Source organism: Cervus canadensis, chromosome 28 (genome assembly GCF_019320065.1).
Source record: "Cervus canadensis isolate Bull #8, Minnesota chromosome 28, ASM1932006v1, whole genome shotgun sequence".
NCBI lineage: Eukaryota > Metazoa > Chordata > Mammalia > Artiodactyla > Cervidae > Cervus > Cervus canadensis.
The window spans coordinates 47,971,599-47,996,853 of NC_057413.1; the positions used below are offsets into that span (position 1 = coordinate 47,971,599).

A 25,255-nucleotide genomic window follows, 5' to 3' on the forward strand; every position below is an offset into this window, starting at 1 on the left:
AAAAAGAGGCGGGCCGAGAACCCGACAAAAAGCTAGACACACATCTCCTTTCTTCCCTGAACATAGTATAACCAATGCCGGAGCGACTCTTGGGTCGCGTGACTAGGGGACAGGTCCCGCCCCTCGGAGCCGTCAAAACAATTGCCTCGAGCGGCAGCCATGATAGATTTAAAGGGGCAGTACCGGCAGAAGCGGCAGCCAGACCAACAAGCTGCGGGTGAGTCTTTGAGGGTACCTCTGGGGCTGAGAGTTGAGGTCCCGCTAACTCTTTGCTGCACTCCTGGAAATATGAACAAATAAGCCCCTCCGACTGAACTCACAGAACTCCAGACTCAAAAACTCCGCCCCCCGCGATTCTTCCCGCCCCTCGGCATCCGGACAGACGGACAGACGGCCTGCCCCGCCCCCTGCGCTACCGACTGACTCTGTAACCTCGGGATTGTCAGGCCCCAGGTCTTTGCCCGCGACGTGGACCTCGGTCGCCCACCCGCATCTTCTGCCGTCACCTCGGCCCATTTCTCTCTATCCACACCCTGGGCCTCGGGGCAGGTCGACAGCCTGGGACACTTCTCCACCGCAGTCCCAGGCCCGGGAGATCAACTCCCAGCGCCGCGTTTCCCTGCGATCCCGCAGCCGCTCAGCGGACCTGCCATTCTTCCCAGCATCATCGGGCTTCTGGGAGGCACTCTAAGGTGACTCCTCTCAGAGTCTGTTAGTGTGTGGTCATGATAGACACAAAGCCATAGAAGTGACTGGGCGAGGAGTGACCAGGTCTTCCTTCTCCCCCGTTCCCAGACACGCCCCTTGCCGCAGGTCTCAAGATTCAATCTCACTCCCTTCTTGGGAGAAAATAGCTCCCCAGGCTTGGCCTGGGAGGTTGGCTTGGGGAAGGAGGAGGGACGTTGGTCGTCTTTGAAGACCTGTAGGCGACGGAGGGAGGGCGTTTGTCCTGGGTGGGGCTCCATGCCAGGTCCTCTGGGTGGCTGTGAAGTGGTGAGGGAAGGGGTGGGAACGCTGGACTTCTGGACTTTGGGCAGGGCAGATCCTTCTGAGTCCCTGGCTGCTTGAACAGAGTTTCTTCCGGGCTCCTGCCTGAACGCCACAACCAAGGGCTCTATACAGGTAAGAAGACTTCAAAGATGAGAAGCAAGGCCCTTTTGAGGAAGTAGGAAGACAGCCTGGAAGAAACATAGCTGACCGGGCATGGAGATGCTGGGCTTAGCCCCGCGAGTGACTCAGCCTGAACACCTTGAGCCTCTAGGCCCCTCTCATCTATGATGAAAGCCCACTCTTTTTTGTCTCCCTCGCTTTCTTGATTTAACTTTGAAACTTATTCCTTCCCCTCTTTGCACTGCAGTATTTTCTGCATAGCTTCTGCCTGCTTTAACTCCATTCCCTTTGCAGCTCTGTCGGATACCCTCTGTGTTCTCTGTGGTGCTCTCTTTCCTTTCGTGATTCCTTTTCCTAACCCAAACTCTCTCTTCTCCAGCTCCTTTTTTAAAATTGTGTTGATTCTAAATCCTGCTGCTACTTCTCTGCACCTTTGTTCTTTCTACAGTTTTTCTTCTTTCAAGTCAATTCCTCTCCTCTGTCTTTCCCACAACCTTGGCTTTGTGTCTAGAGTCATTACAGGCTGTCTGCTCACTGGTCACTCTCCCTCCAATTAAACTTCAGGGTCCCCCCACCCCCACCCCTGCAATGGTCTCTTGTCCCTTCACTTGGATCCCTACTGCCCTCTAATCAAGGCGCACAGCCACTCTTTCCTAATCTTTACCCCAGCCGAACTCTGTTGTTTCTCTGTAGCCCAGGCAAGGTCCCCCGGCCAGGATGTCGGGCCTGGTGTTGGGACAGCGGGATGAGCCTGCAGGGCACCGGCTCAGCCAGGAGGAGATCCTGGGGAGCACTCGTCTGGTGAGCCAGGGGCTGGAAGCCCTCCACAGTGAACACCAGGCTGTGCTGCAAAGCCTCTCCCAGACCATTGAGTGTCTGCAGCAGGGCGGCCATGAAGAAGGCCTGGTGCATGAGAAGGCGCGGCAGCTGCGCCGTTCCATGGAAAACATCGAGCTGGGGCTGAGTGAAGCCCAGGTGAGCGGGAGGAGGTGGTGCCAAGTGGCCCTGGGTAGATGGAGGAGCAGTTGTCTCATGGGAGCTTTGGGGTCATTTGGGATCCATTTGTCCTAGCAGCTTGGCTTCATTCACCCGATAAATATGTATTAAGTCTCTACCACGTGCCAGACACTACTCTCCAGACACATCACTGAACAAGAACAACCATAAGTCTTGGCCATCTTGCAGCTTACATTCTAGCTGGGAGAGGCAGGCTTTAGACAAATAAATAAATGACTCAGTATGCCAGAGTGATAATCATTAAGGGCAAAAGGATAAAAATCAAGCAAGGAAGGGGGTTGGGGTGTATGGGGAGAGGATGCAGTTTTAGATAGGGTGGCCAATAGGAGCCTCACTGAAAAGGTGTCATTTGAGCAAAGATTTGAAGACGAGGGAATGAGTCACACAATTAATGGGGGAAGAACATCCGAAGTACTGTGCGAAGGCCCCGACCTGGAGCCTTTCCGGTGAGTTCAGTGAAAGGCCCGAGTGGCTGCTGGACTGTGAATATGGGGAAGCAAAATAGAAAATGAAGTTGAAGAGCCAGCTGGGGTGGGAGCAGATCACGTGGAACTGTAGGCCATCATAAGGACTCGGCTTTTACTTTGAGTGAGATGGAAGCTATTGGAAGTGTTGACCGGAGGAGTGATGTGGTCTAACATTTTGACAAGATTGTCATCTGGCTGCAGGGTTGAGAACAGACCCTAGGGGAACAGGGGCAGAAAGGAGACCAGTGAGGCAATTACTGTAATCCCGGTGGGAATTGATAGTGGCTTGGCCCAGGCTGGCCCTGGAAGTGGTGAGAAATTCGATTTCAGGGTATATTTGGAAGGTAGACTCACTACCCCACCCTCCCTCCGGGTCTTGCCGGCTCCCCTCCCGCCTACCCCTCAACTCTCCTAGCCGGAGCCCAGCGCTCACAGGATGTGCCCACCTAGGTGATGCTGGCTTTGGCCAACCACCTGAGCACAGTGGAGTCGGAGAAACAGAAGCTGCGGGCGCAGGTCCGGCGGCTCTGCCAGGAGAACCAGTGGCTCCGGGACGAGCTGGCCGGCACCCAGCAGCGGCTCCAGCGCAGCGAACAGGCCGTGGCTCAGCTGGAGGAGGAGAAGAAGCACCTGGAGTTCCTGGGGCAGCTGCGGCAGTACGACGAGGATGGGCACTCTGCGGTGAGCACGCGCGGGCCAGCTGGGCTCGCCACGCGCACAGGCAGTGGCTGCTGCATCCTCTGGAGGACCAGCAGCCCTGCCCGACTGGCCCCCACCTGGCAGAATTCAGGTCCTGACCCCAACTCCAGAGGACAGCAAGGGAGAAGCCAGTCACTTGTTCAGTCAACATTTGATTAAATGACTGCTATGTGACAGGCGCACTCTGCTGGGGGTGCAACAGTGAACAGGACAAAGTTCCTGCTCCCATAATAATAGATTTTTGGCATTTGGACAATTCCAATTTAGAATCCTAAGCGCTGTAGGTAGGGAAAACCCAGCCCAGTCGAGCAAGTCCTGAAATTTTCTGTAGAAATGTGTGGAATTTAACCTTCACGCAGCAGGCAGTTATATTTCTCTGTGCCTTAGGCAAGGCAAGATGTGTGTCAGATAGATCTAAGAAGCTACAAAACAGAGTTCCTGCCTTCTCGAGCTTATAATGTAGCTGTAGGAACAAGGCTTACATGTGAGAACACGTATGAGACAAGACAAATCAGCCAGTGCCCAGTGCTGAAGGAGAGGTTCAGGCAGCATGGGAGGAATCCCAAGGAGATAGGTTTGTAGGGGCTGGGATGGACTGAAAGATTCACAGTGGAGGCAGGGTACAGGGATGGGTAAGATTTAGGTTGGATTATTTTATTTAACTGGATTAGGAATTGGGGTGGATTTTGATGGTCTATGAGGGAGAAGGGGGAGCTCTCTAGACCAGATGTGTGTGTGTGTGTGTGTGTGTGAGAGAGAGAGAGAGAGAGAGATAAGGCACCAGGGCTGGAAAGGTGGCCTGACCCAGGGACAGTGGGATGATTTGACAGTGGGTCACCCTGGTGAAGCTGGGCAGGAGGGTTGGGAGTGTTTGTATAAGGCTCCAGTGCTTGTTGGGGCGAAGTGTTTTTGCCTAGTGTGAAAGTACGTTGACAGTGAGAACTGGGCATCATGTCCAGAGCAAGCGGTGGCAGATGATGGACACCAGGCAGAGCTAGACACTCCAGGTACGTGTCAATAAGATAGGACACACCCCTGCCCGCAGGAGAGACCGGACAGACATGTAATCAGTGTAAACACATGGGGATCAATGCAGGACTATAATTACCAGAGTCGAGGGAGAAAGAGATGGCGGTGAAGGTACTGAGGATGGAAACTCTCTGGATATGAAGGAATGGAAAGTCATGAGATTTTTGGCTGAAGCATCTCTTGTTTGTTTGGGTTTTTTTTGTTGTTGTTGTTTTGGTTTTGGCTGCACTGCATGGCTTGGAGGATTTTAGTTCCCCAACCAGGGATCAACCTGCGCCCCCCTCCAGCGGAAGCTCAGAGTCTTAACCACTGGACTACCAGAGAAACCCCCATCTTTGTTTTTTTTATGAACAAGAGAGACCTAGGCTTGGCAGGACAGATGCTGGCCTTCCCAGGGGCAGGGACAGCGACAGGGGATTTGTCCTAGACCTCACCTATCAATGATGTCACGGTTTAGAGGTGGCTTGAAGAGGCTGCCAGGGCTATCTCATCTCAGACATGCTGCTGCTTCCCTTCCAGGAGGAGAAGGAAGGTGATGCCTCCAAGGATTCCCTGGATGACCTCTTCCCCAACGAGGAGGAAGAGGACCCCAGCAATGGCTGTGAGTCTGCCTCTGGAGTTGGAGGGTGAAGTGGGGGCAGCAGGGGTCTGGTGAACAAGGATGGTCACCGTCCAGGAATGGGTTCTCCACTGCCTCAGGAGATGGGCTAGGGACCAGCACTTTGATTCCCTCAGCTTTCCCCTTATTCATCAACATTTATTAAGCACGTAGCCCATGCTAGGCACTGTGCTGGGCACCAGGGAGTCCAAGATGAGAATGACATGGGTCTTGCTGGTAAGGAGCTCGCTCAAGACTGGGAGAGTGCCCCTGGAGTGAAGAGCATGAGCTCCTCAAGGGAAAGGACCAGGTCTTTCTTACCTTTGTATCCCTGGTGCAGACCCTTCCTCAGGATTTCTGAGTAGTTTTTTTTTTTAATTGTGCTGGGTCTTTGTCGTTGTGTGCCGGCTTTCCCTAGTTGTGGCCAGTCAGGGCTACTCTTCGTTGTGGTGCTTGGACTTCTCATTGCAGTGGCGTCTCTTGGTGCTGAGCACAGGCTTTAGGCACATGGTCTTCAGTGCTTGCAGCACTCAGGCTTTAGAGTGAGGGCTCAGTTGTTGTGGGGCATGGACTTAGTTGCCCTGTGGCATGTGGAATCTTCTCAGACCAGGGATTGAACACGTGTCCCCTGCACTGGCAGCCAGACTGTCATCCAGTGTACCACCAGGGAAGTCCATTGAGTAGTTTGTTGAATGAATGCATGACTGAGTGAACAAATGGGATTGTGATGGGCAAAGAGGCGAGCAGAGGAGTAGCAGTTGAGGGACTTCCCTGGCGGTCCAGTGCCTAGGACTCTGAGCTTTCACTGCTGTGGGCCTAGGTTTGATCCCTGGCTGGGGAACTATCCTGCAAGCTGTGGTGCAGCCAATAAAAATTTAAGAAAAGAGTAGCAGTGAGGCAGGTCTCTCGGCAGGCAGGGAGCCTGGTGGGGATTGGTCACAGGCAGGGAGAGAGACTTGAGTGGGGAGGGGCGGGCGAACAGCGGAGGGAGAACTGGCGTCATCTGAGGGAGTCTCTGTCATCTTCTGCAACGGGGGTAGTGTCCCGTGGCCAGGGCGCCCAGCACAGCGGCTATGAGATCCCGGCGAGGCTGCGGACACTACATAACCTGGTGATCCAGTACGCAGCCCAGGGTCGCTACGAGGTGGCCGTGCCGCTCTGCAAGCAGGCGCTGGAGGACCTGGAGCGCACGTCTGGCCGCGGCCACCCCGACGTGGCCACCATGCTCAACATCCTGGCTCTGGTGTATCGGTGAGTGCTACGTCCTCTCAGGAGCCTGCCTCCAGGTGTGGTCCCACCTTGATCCGCCTCTGGCTCTCATTCCTCCTCTCCACAGGGTACCTCTTCTCCCCCGCACCAGGGGGCTTCCTTGTCTCATGTTTTTCCACCTGAGCCCTTGACCTCAGAATCCTCACCCCTCAGGCTTTTGGCTGCTCCCGTGTCTCCTCTGGGGAGGGTCTTTTTCTCTGTTTCTGTCTCCTGTGTCCTGTGCCTTTGGCCTGCTCCGGGCATGGCCACTCTCTGGGGGTGGCGGTGAGCCCCTCTCATTGCTCCCACCAGGCTTCCTGTCTCCTCATGGCGGGGCCCAGTCCCTAAATGTACCTTAGCTATCCTGAAGGGAAGGAAGTAAGGAGATGGCTCAGGGGCAGAGTTTGAGCTAACCCCTTGTCGCTTTTGTCCTCTTACAGGGACCAGAATAAGTACAAGGAAGCTGCCCTCCTGCTCAATGACGCCCTCAGCATCCGGGAGAGCACCCTGGGCCGGGACCACCCTGCCGTCAGTATTCCTTGCCCTCCTTGCCCTGTCTTCCTCTGCTTGTCCGTCTGCTGCCCTCAGCCCACTCCCAGGGGTTCTCAGGAGGGAGGCGTGAGGACTCCTTTCTCCTACTGTCCACCCATCCCAGTGGTTCTCAGCTCTCTCAGACCCAATATCTTATTTTTTAAACAAATTTTAGTTGCAGTATAGTTGCTTTACAGTGTCGTATTAGTTTCTGCTGTACAAAGGCATGAATCAGCCATATGTATACATATGTCCCCCTCCCTCTTGAGGCTCCTCCCCACCCCTTTAGGTCATTACAGAATATACAGCCGAGTTCCCTGTGATGACTCCTTCTTATAATGAATATTTTCCTGAAATTTAATTCATATAATGTAATCTACCTACCTGTATAATTTCCTCAAAAGTTGGATGATACTCTATTAATATAAGAGAGAAACAAGGAAAGTAACTTATAATAAGATAGATAATACTTTACAGTAAAGCGAAAATACAGTAACAGTTGAGTACAGCAATGTTAGAAGACATAGTAGTCTGATATACAATGAATGAAAAAATTTAGATGTGAAAGTCGCTCAGTCGTGTCTGACTCTTTGTGATCCCATGGCCTATGCAGTCCATGGAATTCTCCAGGCCAGAATACTGGAGTGGGTAGCCTTTCCCTTCTCCAGGGGATCTTCCCAACCCAGGGATCGAACCCAGGTCTCCCGCATTGCAGGCGGATTCTTTACCAGCTGAGCCACAAGAGAAGCCCTTTAGATGTAGAAGAAGTAAAACTAGTAAGTCTTTTTATGTAAAAGTATGTACTAGGAATGTGAAGTCAAGTGGGCCTTAGAAAGCATCACTGTGAACAAAGCTAGTGGAGGTGATGGAATTCCAGTTGAGCTATTTCAAATCCTAAGAGATGATGCTGTTAAAATGCTGCACTCAATATGCCAGCAAATTTGGAAAACTCAGCAGTGGCCGCAGGACTGGAAAAGGTCAGTTTTCATTCCAATCCCAAAGAAAGGCAATGTCAAAGAATGTTCAGAGTACTGCATAAGTGCTCTCATCTCACACGCTAGCAAATAATGCTCAAAATTCTCTAAGCCTGGCTTCAACAGTACGTAAACCGAGAACTTCTAGATGTTCAAGCTGGATTTAGAAAAGGCAGAGGAACCAGAAATCAAATCACAACATCCATTGGATCATAGAAAAAGCAAGAGAGTTCCAGAAAAACATCTACTTCTGCTTTAGTAACCATGCCAAAGCTTTTGACTGTGTGGATCACAACAAACTATGGAAAATTCTTTAAGAGATGGGAAAACCAGACCACCTTACCTGCCTCCTGAGAAATCTGTATGCAGATCAAGAAGCAATAGTTAGAACCGGACATGGAACAACGGACTGGTTCCAGATTGGGAAAGGAGTACATCAAGGCTGTATATTGTCACCCTGCTTATTTAACTTCTATGCAGAGTACATCATGCAAAATGCTGGGCTGGATGAAGCACAAGCTGGAATCAAAAGACTGCCGGGAGAAATATCAATAACCTCAGATATGCAGATGACACCACCCTTATGGCAGAAAGTGAAGAAGAACTAAAGAGCCTCTTGATGAAAGTGAAAGAGGAGAGTGAAAAAACTGGCTTAAAACTCAACATTCAAAAAACGAAGATCATGGCATCTGGTCCCATCACTTCATGGCAAATAGATGGGGAAACAATGGGAAAAGTGAGAGACTTTATTTTCTTGGACTGCAAAATCACTGAAGATGGTGCCTGGAGCCATGAAATTAAAAGATGCTTGCTCCTTGGAAGAAAAACTATGACCAACCTAGACAGCATATTTAAAAATAGAGACATTACTTTGCCAACAAAGGTCTGTCTAGTCAAAGCTATGGTTTTTCCAGTAGTCATACATGGATGTGAGAGTTGGAATGTAAAGAAAACTGAGTCCTGAGGAATTGATGCTTTTTTTGGAATTGATGCTTTTGAACTGTTGTGTTGAAGACTCTTGAGAGTCCCTTGGACTGCAAGGAGATCCAACCAGTCAATCCTAAAGGAAATTAGTCCTGAATATTCATTGGAAGGACTGATGCTAAAGCTGAAACTCCAATACTTTGGCCACCTGATGAGAAGAATCATTGGAAAAGACCCTGATGCTGGGAAAGATTGATGGCAGGAGGAGAAGGGAATGACAGAGGATGAGACGGTTGGATGGCATCACCGACTCGATGGACATGAGTTTGAGCAAGCTCTGGGAGTTGGTGATGGACAAGGAAGTCTGGTATGCTGCCCTTGTCTGGTATGCTGCAGTCCATGGTGTCACAAAGAATCAGACATGACTGAGTGACTGAACTGAACTGAACTGATGTACTAGGAAAAGGACAGAGCAGGAGTTCCCTGGTGGTCCAGTGGTTAGGATTCCATGCTTTCACTGCCAAGGGCCTGGGTTCAATCCTTGTTCAGGGAACTAAGACCGCACAAACTGCATGGTACACCCAAGGTAATAATAATAGTAATATCAACAATAATAATAAATAAATTTTTAAAGTTTAAAATGACAGAGCAGAAATATTGGCATATATAAGATTAAAATCCAGTGTTAGATTAAGTAATAATAGACCAGATTTCTTTGTGATAAGAGAAAGAGAAATAACTTTAAGTAGGGTCAACATGTAAAACAAATGGTAGATGTGTCAAAGGGGAGAAGACGAGAAATAAGGTATTTTTGAAAATGAGCTGGCTGGAAAAGAATTCCCTGTGTTATGACATGTGATAGGCAAGGATGATGTGTCTCAGGAAACATAACTCCTGACTTGATATCCCACCAAGTGTCAAAGCTTATATTTCGTGTTTGAGTGTCTGGCAGAACAATCAAAAGTTGCCTGAGCTGTCCCATACAGATACCACATCTGTAGCATACCTGCTTCCCCAAAGGTATTACTGCCCATAGTCTTTATGGCAACCAAAGGAAACCCCGCCTCCAGAAATGTCTAAAACTCTCCTTAGAGGGTGAGACTACCCCTGTGGAGAGCCTCAGAGCCTTGCGGGGGTCAGCACTTTCCTCTCCCCGAAAGCACCTGTGGCTCGGGTGGCAGAGTCCATTTGTCTGGGAGTTGGGCAGCATGGGGCCCTGCTGGTCCAGGCCCTTTGTCTGATGGGGACAGGTCTGTCTTCCTAGGTGGCGGCCACACTCAACAACCTGGCTGTGCTCTATGGGAAGAGGGGCAAATACAAGGAGGCAGAGCCGCTGTGCCAGCGGGCGCTGGAGATTCGAGAAAAGGTGCCTCTGCCCTCCGCCCGTTCTTCCCTGTTGTGATGACCCCTCCTACCCCATCTCTCTTCTGATCTACCCTTTTCCCTTCACTTCTTTTTGACTCACCCTCCGTCTCTCCGTTCCCTGTTCCTTCATTCCCTTCCCCTGCTCCCTGCATGGGTGCATGAGCGCGCGCGCACACACACACACACACACATAGTCACAGCCATCTGTCTCTCCTTTGCACCACTCCAGGTCCTGGGTACCAACCACCCGGATGTGGCAAAGCAGCTGAACAACCTGGCCCTGTTGTGCCAAAACCAGGGCAAGTATGAGGCTGTGGAACGCTATTACCGGCGGGCACTGGCCATTTATGAGGGGCAGCTGGGGCCGGACAACCCTAACGTAGCCCGGACCAAGAACAACCTGGTAAGGGAGGGAGGGGCAGAGGCAGTGGGAGGAGGGCAGGGAGTGCACCGTAGTCTGGTACACGGGCCTCATCGCCTTTGTGCCCAGCCCGGGGGCTGCCTGTGGGTACTGAGGGGTCTGCTCCCTTCCGTGGGAAGGCAGAAGTTCCGTAGCCTCTCTGGAGTGGAGTGGGAACACCCTGGACCCTGCAGCTGGACAAGGAGTGGGTGAGGAAGATCTCTGGGGAGAGTCCTAAAGAGACCAAGAAGTAGAAATGCCAGTCCTGGCTGAGAGTTGGTCTCCACCTCTTGCTCCCGTGTTTTTGCCTTCCCCCAGGCTTCCTGTTACCTGAAACAAGGCAAGTATGCTGAAGCAGAGACTCTCTACAAGGAGATCCTGACGCGTGCCCATGTGCAGGAGTTTGGCTCTGTGGATGGTGAGTGGTGAGGGCCTGGGTGGGGCGCTGCAGGGAAGAAAGGAAATGCAGACCAAAGACTGGTGAGGGGAGGGTTGGCCACAGTGGTTCCAGGGGGAGCCAGACCCCTTTAGTCCAGCGCTACTGGCCTCTGGGTCCTGGCTCCCCCTTAGTTCCAGCTCTGTTCTCTAACCTCGCCACCCCATCCCGTGTATCACCCCTAGATGACCACAAGCCCATCTGGATGCATGCAGAGGAGCGGGAAGAAATGAGCAAAGTGAGTTAGGGGCCCAGCCTGAGGAGCCGGGGACTCTCGGGGCCTCTGACTTTTCCTGCACCAGCCCTAGCTGCACGGCGCCTTCCCACACCCAGCCTGCACCCCAGCCCTCTGCCAGCTTGTACCCCAGCATCTCTGTACCTTCACCTCTGGCTTTCCCTCCCCCTCTGTCCTCCTGCAGAGCCGGCACCGTGAGGGCAGCACACCCTACGCCGAGTATGGAGGCTGGTACAAGGCCTGCAAAGTGAGCAGGTGAGAGAGAAGCCGGCATGGGCGTGTGGGCTCCGACGCCCTCCATCGACCCCAGATCCCCACTCCTGGCCCTTCCCCTGCTTCCCGGGGACCTCCCCTCAGCCTTGGCTCTGCTTCCTCTCTCTCCTGCTTGCTTCCTGAGTCCATCTTCTCTTCCTTCCCTGGTCGTCCCCTACTGCAGCCCCACAGTGAACACGACCTTGAGGAACCTCGGAGCTCTGTACAGGCGCCAGGGAAAGCTGGAGGCAGCTGAGACCCTGGAGGAATGTGCCCTGCGCTCCCGGAAACAGGTCAGGAACCAGGAGGGGAAGGAGGTCTGGAGGCAGGGCCCGGGGGGCAGGAGCGGGGCCACTGAGGCTGCTTGTGAGTCGCTGAAGAGTAAACGGAGAGGCTGAGGAGGAAGACGGGAGAGGCTGGTGAGACACTCTTGTGGTTGTGGCTGTTTTTAAGTGTGTTCTTACCCCTCACCTGCCCTTTGTGGTTAGGACTCCAAGTTCAAGGTTCACTTCACTAAATGGAACTATTAACAGGGAAAGACCGCCTTTTGACAATGTGAAGAATCTTGTGAGGAGGGGCATGGGCACTGTGGGTGAACAGGCTGCAGTTGAGAGAAGCTCTGAATCAAGAGTTTCTCAAATCACGAGTCTTGACTCACTGGGTCCTAAAATCAATTCATTGTGGGCCTTGGCTAAAGATAGATGTGTATCTCTGACACATTGAAAATAGAAAAGGTGAGTGTCTCCTTTCCAGTATGTGTGTAGTCAGAAATCACAAGGAAAACTCTTTCTTTTGTTGTGGCTGGTAGGGAGAAAAAGTTTATTAAAGTCCCACCCTGAAGAGTTCAGAAGGGGAAGTCCCGGTTCCTTCTTTTCCTTCCAGGGCACTGACCCGATCAGCCAGACCAAGGTGGCCGAGCTGCTTGGGGAGGGTGACAGTGGAAGGGCCCCCCACGAGGGCCTGGGGGGCAGCGTGAAGTTTGAGGGAGGTGACGATGCCTCGGTGGCTGTGGAGTGGTCAGGGGTAAGTCTGATTATCGCCCCTTGAACTCTCCTGCTTCTCCTTCTGGTGGTGACGAGAGGCTCTGAGCCCACAGGATAGGAGCGCACCTTGTCCTTATCTGAATCCAGCTAGCCCATCCCTCTCGGGAGCCTCTCTGCAAGCCAGCTGTTGACCAGGCTGGGCTTCTGGGGAAGGGGGAGGTGTCCAGAATCAATGGCAGGAATAGGCTCAGAGCTCAATCTCCCTGGGATCCCCTCAGCCTCTGTTCCCCATCCCTCTCTGCCAGGATGGCAGTGGGGCACTGCAGAGGAGCGGCTCTCTGGGCAAGATCCGAGATGTGCTTCGTAGAAGCAGCGAACTCCTGGTGAGGAAGCTCCAGGGGTCTGAGCCCCGGCCTTCCAGGTACACACTGAGATTGAGATCTGGCAAAGTAGGCAGGGCCCTGGAGAAGTGTCTTGGGAGAGAAACATGGAGGACGTCAGTAGGATGGCCATGGAGAGAGGGTGGGAAAAATAGTGCCCTGGTGCGGGGACAATAGCTAAGCAGATGCTGGGGACTGAGGAAGACGAGTGTGTGTGTGTGGTGGGGAGGTCAGATGGTGAGGAGGCAGTGATATGAGTATGTGTGGTGGTACCCAAGTGTCCCAAGCTTCAGGGCCACCCATGGGAAGAGAAGAGGCCTCAGTTCTTTCTTTTCCATCGTAGCAGCAACATGAAGCGGGCAGCCTCCTTGAACTATCTGAACCAGCCCAGTGCAGCGCCGCTCCAGGTGAGAGCAGTGCTCGTTCAGAGTACGTGGGTGAGAAAGGACAGACAAACCCAGTGGGAAGAGGGGGGTCACCTGGGATGAAGACCCTCTCAGGGAATTGGAGGTGGGCAGGTAGGAATCAGGCCGACAACTTGTTGGGGGTGGTGACCCCAAGGGACACTTTTGGGCCAGAGATACCAGAAATAAATTAATCAGGAGGGGAACAGGAATTGATGTTCTCTTAATGGGTACTTTAGAATTATGAATAATTAAGGAATGATTTGGGGCTTCAGTGGTAAAGAATCCACCTGCAATGCCCGAGCCACAGGAAATGTGGGTTCGATCCCTGGGTCAGGAAGATCCCCTGGAGGAGGAAATAGCAACCCACTCCAGTATTCTTGCCTGGAAAATTCCATGGACAGAGGAGCCCTGGTAGGCTACAGTCCAGGGGGTTGCAAAGAGTCAGACACAACTGAACGACTGAGCATGCATGCACACAGGGAATGATTCGGCAATAGTAATTGCTCTCCCCCTATAGCCACCATACTCCTCACCTTGCAGAGTCAGCAGTAGATGAGAAGGAAAAAGGGGGGGAAAAAAAGTATTACCTCATCTCCATTTGAGAAAACACAGCAATGATATTTTAATGAGAAGTGACCACATTCAAAGTATATCCGCATATTCATGTGGTTCTTCCAGGTATATTCTCCACCAGATCTTGGCCTTCTGGGAAGTCCTAGCAGAGGTAGCACAAGCCCTAGAGCTTGAGGTTGAGATTCCAGACTCCGTCCTAGGTCCTGAGAGAGACCGTAGCCATGAGATGGACAGACTCCAAGGGACAGTCTTCGGGAAGCTGGGGCCTATGGGCTGATGGCTGGGTGTTGTCTGTTTCAGGTCTCCCGGGGTCTCAGTGCCAGCAGCATGGACCTCTCTTCAAGCAGCTGACATTCAGCTCACGCCCCACGTCTGCTGGGTCCCCCCACAGCCCTCACAGCATTCCCTGTTGCTCCTGGCTCTTCCAGCCCCAAGGTGGGACAGTGAAGGGGGAGCAGTTAACCCGAAGATTGCTGCTGCCCTTAGGGTCTCAGCCCCCTCCTCAGGAATCCCCTTCAGGAAGGACCCTCAGGACATCCTCCCCCCACCCTGTGGTCCTCTAGAGTAGCTAGCTCTACTACTAGGGCCCCCAAAGTGGGTAAGAAGCAGGTACGCACCTCAGAGATGCAGCCTGCTGCTGGCTTTTCTGTCAGAGGGCTTGGGGCTGGCCAGCCAACCTGCCTTGCCCTGGGCTGTCTTGTTCCCTCTGCTGCCTCACTTCAGGTCCATGTATTTCACTTTTCTTAAATAAAAGAATCAGGTAACCATTGAGCCACTTGAGTTCTGATGGAGAGGGCAGGAAACAAGGATTGCGTCGGGGCCCTTCACAGAAGGGTGCAGGGTAGTGATGGATGGGGCAGCAGGAGGAATGTTGCTTCTTGGGTCTCTCCTCTCTTCCTTTCCCTGTTTGTATCCTCTCCAGCAGGGCCTACAGGAAGGCATCTGGGGGAAGGGGGAGGCCCACAACCCAAGGAGAAGGTGCTGTGGACTGGCTTGTCAGGGACATGTGGCGGCCATGTGGCAGGACCCTGGAGTCCTGGCGCCACTTCTCCCGGCCTGTGAGGCCCTCTGTGGCGGCCCCTCCTCCTCCCAGCTGCTTGGGGGAAGGGAGGTCTAAGAAGGCCTGGGGGGCCCTCCTGAGCCAGAGGGGGATGAGGCACTTACTATCCATCCCCTCTCAGCAGATCCTGGAGGCCCAGCAGCAGCTGGGGCCCATCTTCTAAAGCTTGACTCCTCCTGACCCGCCTCCTACACCCCTTGCTGCTTTCACAACAAAGAAAGAATGTGGGGGTGGTGGCGCTGGGGGGTGGGGGTGCCTGGAACAAGGGCGGTACTGGGCCTCCCCACAGCTGGAGACTTGGCCATGCCCTGACACGGCCCAGACCGCTGGAGATGGACTTGGGATGAATTTGTCAGTTTAACAGCCTTCAGTCCGCCGTTCAGAGAGCCCCGTCTCTCTCTACCTTTGGGTTCCGATTGGTCCAGAGCCAAACCAGACACTCACCATGCACTGGACCCCAGGCTACCTCTCTCCTGGGGCTCCACGGTAGCTCTGGGTTACCTTGCCTGGGGACACCAAGGACACCATTCTGTTCTAGATCTTCCTCCAGATATCAGGTTGCTGCAAAGTGAGCCAGAGCCCACCCATTCCCCTCCCACCAGAGAATTTGGGGGAACTATTGGCCAGAGCCCTCAGGAAAGCCTAGAACCAACCGTCTTCCCCAGGAGCCACGGAATCACGAAAGTCCCTTTAGGTCCCGAGTCCCTGCACACGAGGTGGTAGGCGCAGCATCCGCTCCCCGACCTCGCTCAGGTCCCCACACTCCCCCGGGCCTCCTCCACACCATCCACTCTCCATCTCCAGACCCCTCCCCCAACTACGAGCTCCTCCCCACCACGGCGGGGAGGGGGCGTCGAGGGGGCGGGGCGCCGCGCGGCGCCCAGGAGAGGAGGGGGCGTCGCGGGGCGGGGCTTGACGGCGGCGGCGGCGCGTTAGGACTCTGAGATACGGGGCGCGCGCAGCTCTAGCTCGGGACGCCTCCGGCTCGGGCTCGGGCTCGGGCTCCGGCTGCGGCTGCTGCAGCTGCGCCCGCGCTCCGGTGCGCTCGGCCTCCTGGGCCCGCCGGGGATCGCTGACCGCGAGCCCGCCGTGCGCCCGCGCGCGCCCTTCCCCGAGCCCGCCGCGATGGGAGCCGCGCGCGGAGCCCCGAGCAGCCCCTGCCGGCTGCCTCTGCTCAGCGTCCTGCTGCTGCCGCTGCTGGGCGGTGAGTCCCGGCGAGCTGGGGGAGCGCGGGAGCCCCGAGGGCCGAAGAGGGCACCGGGGAGGTGGGCTAGGGCGGAGCAGACACCGTGCGTGGGTCAGGGGCTCGCTGGGGTTGGGGGGGCGAGGTCCTGGCCGCCGGGAGGTGGCGAAGCCCCCGCGCAGTCGGCCGGGGCCCCTCTCGCCCCGCGCCCGCGAGGACGCGTTTCCAGCCTCCCCAGAGTTTTCCCGGCCTGAGCCGAGAGTTTGCTCGGGAACTGCCGGGAGTTGCCGACTCCCGGGCTCCAGTGTCGCGTTTCTCTGCGGGGGAGAAACGACTACCTCCCACTTAGGGGGTGCAGCGCGGTGGCTGGCGGTGGGGGAGACGGGGTCTCCCCGGCAGGCTGAGACTAGGTGAGGGAGGCCGGCCCGGGGCTGGATGCGGGACCGACCTGCGGTGCGCCGAGCGCACGGAGCTTTGTTACCTACGCCGGCCCGACGCTCCCGGCTTCCCTCCTCTAAGTTCCTGGGCCAGGCTGGGTCCCGGACCGCCCCGATGGTGAGGGCGGAAGAAGGGAAGAGTGAGGGGCCGTCCCATCTCCAGCTCCTGGGCCCGAGCCCTGAGCCCACTCCCGGCAGGAGTCGGATCTGGGAGCTGAGAGTCCCGGGCTGTCTCGGTGACTAATGTGTGAAGGCCGCTGCCAAAATCGGGCATGGCCGGCCTGCAAAGGTGCGGACGGGGTTGGTTCTGTCTCCTTCCTCAATTCTCATTCTCTCTCTCCCCAGCAAGGAAAGAAACTCTTTCTTTCTACAGGCAGAAAGGCCAAAAAAATAGTTCATTCTGGCTTCTTGGAGGGCCTCAGGCTTTTGATGAGGGTGTGGCCCCTATCTCTAGGGCCGACTGGACCCGACCCGCTTCTCCCCCGTCCCCACCCCCGCCTTTATTTCCTGACTTGGTCACACCTGAGAGTCATCACTGAGGTGTTGAAGTGCTTCGGAGGAAAGCGCCAAGCTGCCCGCACACCCCCAAACGCTCTGGACTGGAAGTATGCCTCCCTGCCCCGTCCGGTCCCCCACCCTTACAAAACCCAAAATCCTTGGCGATGATCCTCGCAGCAGCCCTCTCTGGGGAGACTGTGCCCAGGAGACCTGGTCTCAGCTTATCACTTTCCTGGGAGGCTGGAGGTGGGGGTGGGCGGGTAGAGAATTGCCTTTGCTGAGGTCTCCCTGGCCTGCCAGCTGTTGAGGGGGTTTAGTGATGATGGAATTAACATCTCCCCCACCCCGCGTTTTAAAAGGAGAGGTAAGAACAAGTTCCCTGAGTTAGTAGGAGGTGTTCCTTGAGCTGCCCTGTGTTCTTCTGCTGCCCTATGTTCCTTCTGCCGTGTGGAGTGGTCATGCTCATGGCAGAACCCACATCTGCTCCCAGAGGAAGTAGGGAAGTTTTTTGCACAGCCAGGATGGGAGTTGGGGGGTGGGGTGGGGTGCCCAGCCATATGGGCTGGCAGCCGGAGCTCACAAGCTTCCTAGGTCTTCCTAGGCTGTTGGGGTTTTGGTGTGTGGGGTGCCGGATAGGGCTGCCTCCACTGCTGAAGTTTCTAGAGTTCTGGGGGAGATTCTGGTGGAGACAGGGCTCACATTCAACAAATGCTAAATTCCTTCCGTGAGAAGACAACCCTGATGTTAATCAATGTTAATCCGGTGACGGGTGTTTAGCAGAGGGAGGGGTCCTGGTGGGGGGAGTTAGGGCAGGCTGCTGGCTGGGGACTGGAGGTCTGGAATCTCCTCTGGGGGTGGGGAGATGTCTTGTGCTCAACAAAGGAACATTTTAATGAGAGCCTTAAATCAGTTCCACCAAATGTGTCTTGGTGTGGAACCTGCCCGTGTGCTGTAAACAGTTTCGGCCGAGGCTGAGGCGCCTGCTGTCTGTCTTCTGGTGAAACCCAGGGGGCTCAATCTACCCCTGGACAGCATGACTTCAGGGGGCAATGATTTTTTTTTTTTTAAATAGATTACAGTAGGTTTTTCCATCTCATTGTTAAATTGTGTAATTAGCTGGAGAGGTAGTGAGACCCCACTGTTAATAAAGTAAGAATAAGGGACCTAGGTTGGCTAGGTTTGTGGATTAGGCCATTTTGAAGTTTGGGTAATTATGCTGTAAAGGCTGAGGAACTTTGCAAACTTTGAGATCCCCATTGTGATAAATATGGTGGAGGAGGAGGAGGAAAGGACTTGATGTTTGAAACCTGGGAATCTTCTCCCCATCGGAATGGTCGGTTGCGGTCATTACCCATCCCTGTTCCCACCCTGGTCTCTGGGTTCTTTCTTCCAGGCTCTTGTTTCTTTGGAGAGATTGAGTTGTTACGTCCTGAGATTATGCAGCCTGTAATTCAGGCCATTTGTCAGTGACGGGCTTTTCTCAGATGTTGGGATGTATGGCGGGCGGGCACGGGTAATCTCTGCCCATCGATTGCCAAAGGATCTAGTCAGACTCCTGGCATTCAGAGCAGGGTTGAGTGGTAGAGAGGGCCTACGCCGTGGGGATGAAGTGTTTGGCAGAACGGCAACTCGGATCCTTTGACAGGCCCTGTGGCCCTGGCAGGCTTCTTGACCTCACAGTTTGCCTCCTCTCTGAAGGAACTTACTTCCTGGAGTTGTGCTGAGGATTAAATGTAATGAAGTATATAAAGGGCCCCTTTCTTGTGCTTCCCTCTCCTGTGGTGTGCTGCCAGCATACCTTTCCAGCTTTACAGTCACCCCCAACAATAAACATTTTCCACTCACCGGAGCCCTCTATTCCAGCCCAGCTAGTCTCTTTCCCATCCCCAAAAACACCCGGGGGTTTGCAGACCTTGCTCTCCTCTCTGGCCCATCTGGTATGTGCCCATCTCCACCTCCACTTCCTCCCCGAAGCTGTCCCCCCATCTCTCCTGCTAGAAGGTGGATGCTTGGAGAACCTCTGGACCCTTAGTCCATCTTCCATATTTTTGCCCCCCTTGGGTTTTTAACTTACTGAAGGAATTTACTTACTGTAGAATTCATTGCCATATCTTATTTATAATAGATCCTTATCTAGGTTTATTAAAAAGTGGGTGAAGCTCTTGGGTACAGGATGGAGTGACCATTGGCGGAGGTAAGCAGCCCCTTTTCCTGCTGGGCTGTGTGCTGGGGGGCGGTGTTTGTGTCCTTTCCCCTCTTCCCTGGGTTGGGGTTGCTTGCCCTACTGTGACCCAGCTAAGACACCTGATAGATCTTCCTTCCCTGTCTCTGGGCTCTCTGTTCTTTGTGGCAGTTTTCTGAGTTTTGATGGCAGGGTTTTTCTCCATGAGTTCTGGGTTTGGGCATCCACCTCTACGTAGGAAACTGACCTGCCTGGAAAGGCCACAGCTCAACCCCTGTGAGCTCTGTGGGGGCTTAGGTTATCTACAACTTTGCCACTCAAAACAAAGTCCACACAGAAGTGGCATTAGCATTCTCTGGGGGCATGAATCAGAGTCCCAATGTGCATTTTTAAAAAATTTTATTTATTTTATATTCATCTGGACCAAGGTCTCAGTTGTGGCCACTCTTCAACCGTCATTGTGGTGTGTGGGGCCTTTCATTTGCAGCAAGCGAACCCTTAGTTGCAGCATGTGGGATCTCGTTCCCTGCCCAGGGATGGAACCCGGGCCCCCTGTGTTGGGAGCACAGAGTCTTAGCCATGGACCACAGGGAAGCCCCTCAGTCTGCATTTTAACAAGCTCCCAGGGGACGGCACCGAAGGTTCTAGGATTCTACCCTCAGCATCCCTCCTTGCATAGAAACTCAAGGGACAGAGCCTTCCTATTGCAACAGTACAAAGCATGGGCCCAGATCTTGCACAGTATTTAAAGACTGACCTTAAGTAACTTTTAGTTCATGTGAACACTCTCCAGCATGGTGTGTACACTTAAGAATGACCTCCCTTCGGGTTGAATTTGAATTAGGTTTTGCCAGGACATTTGTCCATTAAAGGTGTGACTCCGGAGGGTTTGCAACACTAAGTGTGAAGTTCAGTTCCTCGGGGAGCCTCAGCTTTTCCTAGAGGAGCATGTGTAATGTTTTACAAGAGCCGGTGGAGAAATCGGATTTGTTCATCAGGAGTTTGGTCCGTAGAGGACTTTTCAGGAACGCGTATGGTTCACAAAGGGAGGCAGTGTCTCTGCTAGGCTGTAACAGTCATAGTTGTTAAAAGTTTTGGAGGATTTCATATTTTGGAGTGAGGCGGGTTGCGTGTGTGTGTTTAAGCCAGGGGCAGCTTCTGTGAAGGAGAGTGGCCAGTTCAGACTCTAATATTTGAGCCAAGAGCAGTGTGGGGCCAGGGCTTCAGTCTCTGGTGAGTCCCTGATGGAAGAAAGGGTCATTAAACGGGATTGGGTATCCTTGGCCTGCGTCCCTGAGCCTCCCTCGGCTCTCCCCAGCCTCAGTACATACCTCTCTGCTCTGTGGCCCTGGCGGAGCCACGTGGTGGGGCCATGGGCAAGGGCGCTGGCCTTGCCCACAAGCTGCCGGTTCATCTCTCTCCCTCTCTCGTTGAGTCCTGTGCTTCCCCCCTCCCCCAACTGTCTGGCCCTTTGTCCCGAGGGTGTGGGGGTTCTGCCATGGTGGCTGAGGGCGAGTCCTGCCTTGGGGTTCTCTGAGTTCACTGCTCAGCACGCTGTCAGCCCTGCCGAGCCCCCTGGCACTTTGGTGGAGCTGGCTGGCGCAGGAGCTGCTCCAGCTAATCAGTGGTTTGAGGAAGCCCTCTGTAATATGTCACTTTTTCCATCCTCTTTTCTTCTCGGAGTTCAGGCCATTTCCCTCCCAGTAATGCTACACTGTGGGGCAGCTGTGGGGCAGGGAGGAAGCCGCGTGGAAAGGGCTGACCTATGCGGGCGCCTTCCCCCTTCTTGCAGCTCGGTTTGGAGTCCCCGAGCTCTTGTGTTCCTGCGTGCCTTAACTCCGAGTGAACGCACAGGTGAGTTGCACGCAGTCTGCCAGGTCCCAGGTCTGCAACCTGCAGACTCCAGGTCCCCTGCGAGAAGCTTAGACCCTGATGCACCAGACTTGCACCTGCTGGCTTAGGTGTGTAGGTAACTTCTGCTAACTGGGTCCTGAGTCATGGGGGTGGGGATTGGGAATCACATGTTAAGAAGATGGGTATTTGTGTGTGTTTCTCCAAAATGCAGTCCAGAGACCATTGGGGAATATAGTGGGAGGGCAGGTAACCAGAGGTACTGGTTAAAATTTAGTTGACTGAACCTTACTGCAGGTCTGTCCATCAGAATCGTTGGGGGAGGAGCCAGAACATGTAGTTTATTTTCTCATTTGTTAGATTACATTAAAAAAAAAAAAAAATCTTTCGGCAACACTGAGCAGCAGATGGGATCCTAATTCCCTGACCAGGGATCAAACCCTTGCCCCCCTGCAATGGAAGCCCAGGGTCTTAACCACTGGACCTTCAGGGAACAGGGATGTCTCCTACGTTGTGTTTTTTGAGTAACCAGTCCAGTCCCATAGCTCAAGTCTCAGAAGGAAATTGCATTTTAAAAGAGCTTTCCAGGAGATTCTTACCTAAACTCAAGTTTGAGAACCAGTGCATAGCCACAAGGAGAATTTGTCAGTCTAAAGTGGAGGGGGGGGACTTCCCTGGTGGTGGTCCAGTGGCTAAGACTCTGCACTCCCAATGCTGGGGGCCCTGGTTACGAGATCCCACATGCTGCAACTAAGAGTTTGAACGCCACAACTAAAGATCCTGCAACTAAGACCTGGCGCATCCAAATAAATAAATATTAAAAACAAAATAAAGTGGAAGTGTGGTGATAAAAAAGAGGTTGGTATTAATGCTGAGGGACTTAGGATGGGCTCAGTTCAGTTTCGGGGTGTCTTCTATGGAGCTGTCTCAGGTGGGGTAGGAGGCAGGAAGGAGACAAGATGATGAAAATCAGATGAAGTATGAGAGACTACACTTGGTCAAGTGCTCAATAGATGGAATAACGTTCCAGAGTGTGTAGGAAGGTGAGTTCACCATGCAGAAGCAAATGGGGGAGTGGGAGGGCTTCAGAGAGGAGAGAGGATTGACTTTGCTGGTAGCTGTAGTCTGCGGTGACCGATCAGAGTGATGGAAAGACATTGATTGGATCAGGCGTCTGAAAACGTGGGTGCTTCTCTGCTAATATCACACGTGGTTAAAGGAAGAGAAGTGATACCCATGGCCCATTGCTGCCTGCCAGTGCAGGAGACATAAGAGGTGCAGGTGCGATCCCTGGGTTGGGAAGATCCCCTGGAGAAGGAAATGGCAACCCACTCCAGTATTCTTGCCTGGAGGATTCCATGGACAGAGGAGCCTGGCGGGCTACAGTCCATGGGGTCTCACAGAGTCAGAAACAACTACTGAGTGACTGAACACACAGCACACACATGACCGTGGTGAGCTGGTTATTTAACCTTTCCAAGCTTTAGTTACGCATGTGCAAAATGCAAATGATGCTGACGCCTGCCTTGCCTGCCTGGAAGTTAGGGGGTAGCGCTCCTGGCTGTGATGGTGGTTGACTTGGGGAAGCAGCCCCTCTGGTCATCCCTGCTGTCTCTTCCCAGAGACGGTCCTAACCTTTTGTCTCCCTTTAAGGTGTCGGCCTTTCTTTCCAGTCCCCATCTCTAGAGTGGCCTGAGAGGGCTCAACCTAGTCACTCTTGAACAACAGCTGTAGAAATAGTTTTTTCATTCTTGGGCAGATTTTCTAAATGGGTCTCCATATTCCAGCAGCAGGTCAGAGATGTGGGCACAGCCCCTTTGTGTTCCCTAGTGGGAACTCTTCCTCCCCATATTCCAGTAGTGGATTCTCTCCAGGGTGGCCAGAGCTGGTCTACTTTAGACTGCACCATCTCCCTTGGCCTGCTGAATTCCTTCCAGGGAGTAAACTGCACTGCTTGTGGACAAGGCAGACTTTTATAATACCCAGGGGAGGGCTTTTATCATCGCAGGATGGTGTCGGGGTTTCCCCAGGCAGTTACTCTGTCTAACTTGTGGGAACTTCTATGAGAACCATGCGGGAGGTTCCTGAGGGGTTGTGTGGTCTCCCTGTGGGGGGAGGTTACGGTGGCCGCAGTGGGCACTGCCTCTGCTCCCGGAGACACACTGGCTCTCTTTTGTCCCCTCCTTGGGTTGGTGGTGGTTTGGGGGGGCAATGAAGAGAATGCTTGTCTGCTCTTGGGACTGCTGGGGTGTCCTAGCAGCTAGCTCATAAGGTGCCTTTGTGCAGATTAGAAATAGATGCCCTTCCTCCAAGTGACTGCAGCCCGGCACCAGGATGCAGGGCTTTGGCTAGTGGAGCACAGGCAGTGTTTCGGTATTAACCCCCTTGACTGCGCCTTTGAGCAGTGCACAACCTGTAACGTCGTACATGCCTGTCCCATTGAAGAAAGAGTCTTGCAACAAGTCCTTCTTTGCTTCCCAGTTGGTGGGCCAAGCTGATTTTGGTGACTTCTGTTTTAACAATATGTTTCAGATGAGCCCTTTTTACTACAGTTCTCCCGCCTCCTGTGGTGGTGGGGTGGGGCACTGCTACTCAGAACATACAATAGGAGAAGCCCGGGAGGCTGAGCCCGCAACACTGTGCCCACTCCACAGTATATGTTTGCGGCTGCTGCGGTCTCAGCCTGTTTCTGGGATCCTTTCTCCGCTGGAGGATTTTGCTGCCTTGCAGCCTTCTAGCCTGATGTGATAGTTGATGTAAAAGGCTGGCTGTCTTTGGGGAAGAAATGCTGCTGAGTTGATTTCTCATTTCATTAAGGAGCTCCATGCTTATCTTTCTTTTTATGTCCTCTGTCCCGGGGGATCCCGGGGCCTCCCACAGCCCCAGGTAAAGTATGTGGGCATTTCTGATTGAGAAGAATTCCTGCAGTAGAAGTGGTATCACTTTATTTGCAAAGATGGACCCTCGGTCTTGCTGGGCTTAAGTTCTGGGTCCCTGGGGGTGTTCCCCCTCCTAGGCTGAGACAGTTGTTAGGAGCACCAGGGTGGCACCTAGGAGGTGTGGACCCTGTTCCACATTTGCCCCAGATTGCTCGTGTGACCTTGGGCACATCCCACCTACCTCTCTGGCCTCAACTTGACAAGCCCTTGCCAGACCTTGCCGTGGTGACCTTTGAAGCCAGCACAGCCTTGCCATCCACCACCCGCCTTGTGCTTCTGCCGCACAGCATAGAATTGTCCTCCTTGCCCTTGGTGTTGGGAGAGCGCTTTCATCCGAGGGTTGCGTTTTATTCAGGAGTGTCTAGTGCGTGGGCACCGATGCGTCTAGACTCGATCGACTGGAATTAGGGTGTAATTGCCTGGGTGCCAAAGGGAATGAGAGGTTTGGGGAGGGAGTTCTTATGAGAAAAAAAAAAAAAGCGAGAGTTTTTAATCTGAGTATGGGAAGGCAGCAGTCCTTACCCTGGTTGTCTCAGTATTTGAGGAATAAGTGTCTGGGTGGGGGGCCGCTTTTCTTTTGCCGACGGGGAGGACAACTGGAAGGAGGCTTGGAGCTGGGGAGAGGGGTGGGGTATGCTTTCAGAGAGCCCCCGTGTGTGATAACCAATGGCTGTACCCAGTTCTGCAGTTTACAGAATGCTTTCACCCACGCTGACAGTCCATCCTATCAAGAAGGCTCAGAGCCAGGATGAGGGTTATTGGGTTTTTGTTTGTTTCTGAAAGAGTGGAGGTGGGAGGCATTTGACAAGTAAAGAAACTGAGGCACAAAACATGATCCGCTCAGGACTGCAGAGCTGATAAGTAATAGAGCTGTTTCCAGGCTCTCATATGTCCTCGTGTGAACCTCATCACTGGAGGCTATGAAATGCTGCGCATGTGCCTTGGAACCAGGTAAATATTGGGGAGTGGATTTTGCAGCCAGGATAACTCTCTGGGTAGGTTTAGAGGCAGTTCTGCTAGAATCAGAGGGAGTGTGTCAATAACATAAACCTAGTTCTGGGTACCTGGGGGTGTCCCCCCCTCAAGGCTGAGACACTTGCTAGGAACACCAGGGTGGCACCTGGGAGGTGTGGACCCTGCTCCACATTTGCCCCAGATTGTTCGTGTGACCTCAGGCACGTCCCACCTACCTCTCTGGCCTCAACTTGAGAAGCCCTTGCCAAACAGTGAGAGCTGTTGGGTCACAGCATTCAGGATTGCTGGTGTCCCCCCCGCCCCTTTTTGACTACAAAACAGCCAGGTTAAAGTGTTCTTTTAAAAAAAAAAATATTTAGTTTTGGCTGCGCTAGGTCTTTGTTGCTGCATGCAGGCTTTCTCTAGTTACAGAGATCCGGGACTACTCTCTAGTTTCCGTGCATAGGCTTCTCGTGGCAATGACTTCTCTTGTGGAGCCTAGGCTCTGGGGAGCGCAGGCTTC

General features: G+C 53.5%; 2 protein-coding genes and 1 long non-coding RNA gene across 7 annotated transcripts in view; 2 read left to right on the forward strand and 1 right to left on the reverse strand.

Moving 5' to 3' along the window:
* The first annotated feature begins 134 nt into the window (after window positions 1–134).
* KLC4 (kinesin light chain 4) lies at window positions 135–14,399 on the forward strand. Of its 4 annotated transcripts, none has more exons than XM_043449385.1 (17): window positions 224–692; window positions 1,038–1,122; window positions 1,804–2,085; window positions 3,045–3,275; window positions 4,842–4,923; window positions 5,961–6,171; window positions 6,609–6,696; window positions 9,862–9,963; window positions 10,192–10,365; window positions 10,681–10,780; window positions 10,984–11,036; window positions 11,218–11,288; window positions 11,470–11,578; window positions 12,168–12,308; window positions 12,574–12,689; window positions 12,995–13,055; window positions 13,929–14,399. In XM_043449385.1, exons 3-17 carry the CDS (start codon window positions 1,828–1,830, stop codon window positions 13,977–13,979), a joined length of 1,848 nt encoding a protein of 615 aa, XP_043305320.1. In that variant the 5' UTR covers window positions 224–692; window positions 1,038–1,122; window positions 1,804–1,827; the 3' UTR covers window positions 13,980–14,399. The 4 variants fall into 4 exon arrangements, with proteins under 4 accessions (XP_043305318.1, XP_043305320.1, XP_043305317.1 ...); XM_043449382.1 differs by having other exon boundaries at window positions 227–692; window positions 12,992–13,055; XM_043449383.1 differs by lacking the exons at window positions 224–692; window positions 1,038–1,122 and adding an exon at window positions 135–217 and having other exon boundaries at window positions 12,992–13,055.
* LOC122429158 lies at window positions 14,245–16,503 on the reverse strand. Of its 2 annotated transcripts, none has more exons than XR_006265940.1 (3): window positions 16,357–16,503; window positions 15,133–15,194; window positions 14,245–14,370 (listed from the first exon to the last, which is right to left on the reverse strand). It is a non-coding gene; the product is annotated as an uncharacterized LOC122429158 (long non-coding RNA). The 2 variants fall into 2 exon arrangements; XR_006265941.1 differs by lacking the exon at window positions 16,357–16,503 and adding an exon at window positions 15,342–15,594.
* The window catches only part of PTK7 (protein tyrosine kinase 7 (inactive)), a 62,793-nt gene continuing 53,145 nt past the window's right edge, over window positions 15,608–25,255 (forward strand). The window contains exon 1 of the mRNA XM_043449380.1: window positions 15,608–15,892. Within this exon, the coding sequence (XP_043305315.1) occupies window positions 15,814–15,892 (79 nt within the window). The 5' untranslated portion in view covers window positions 15,608–15,813. The remainder of the gene's footprint in view (window positions 15,893–25,255) is intronic.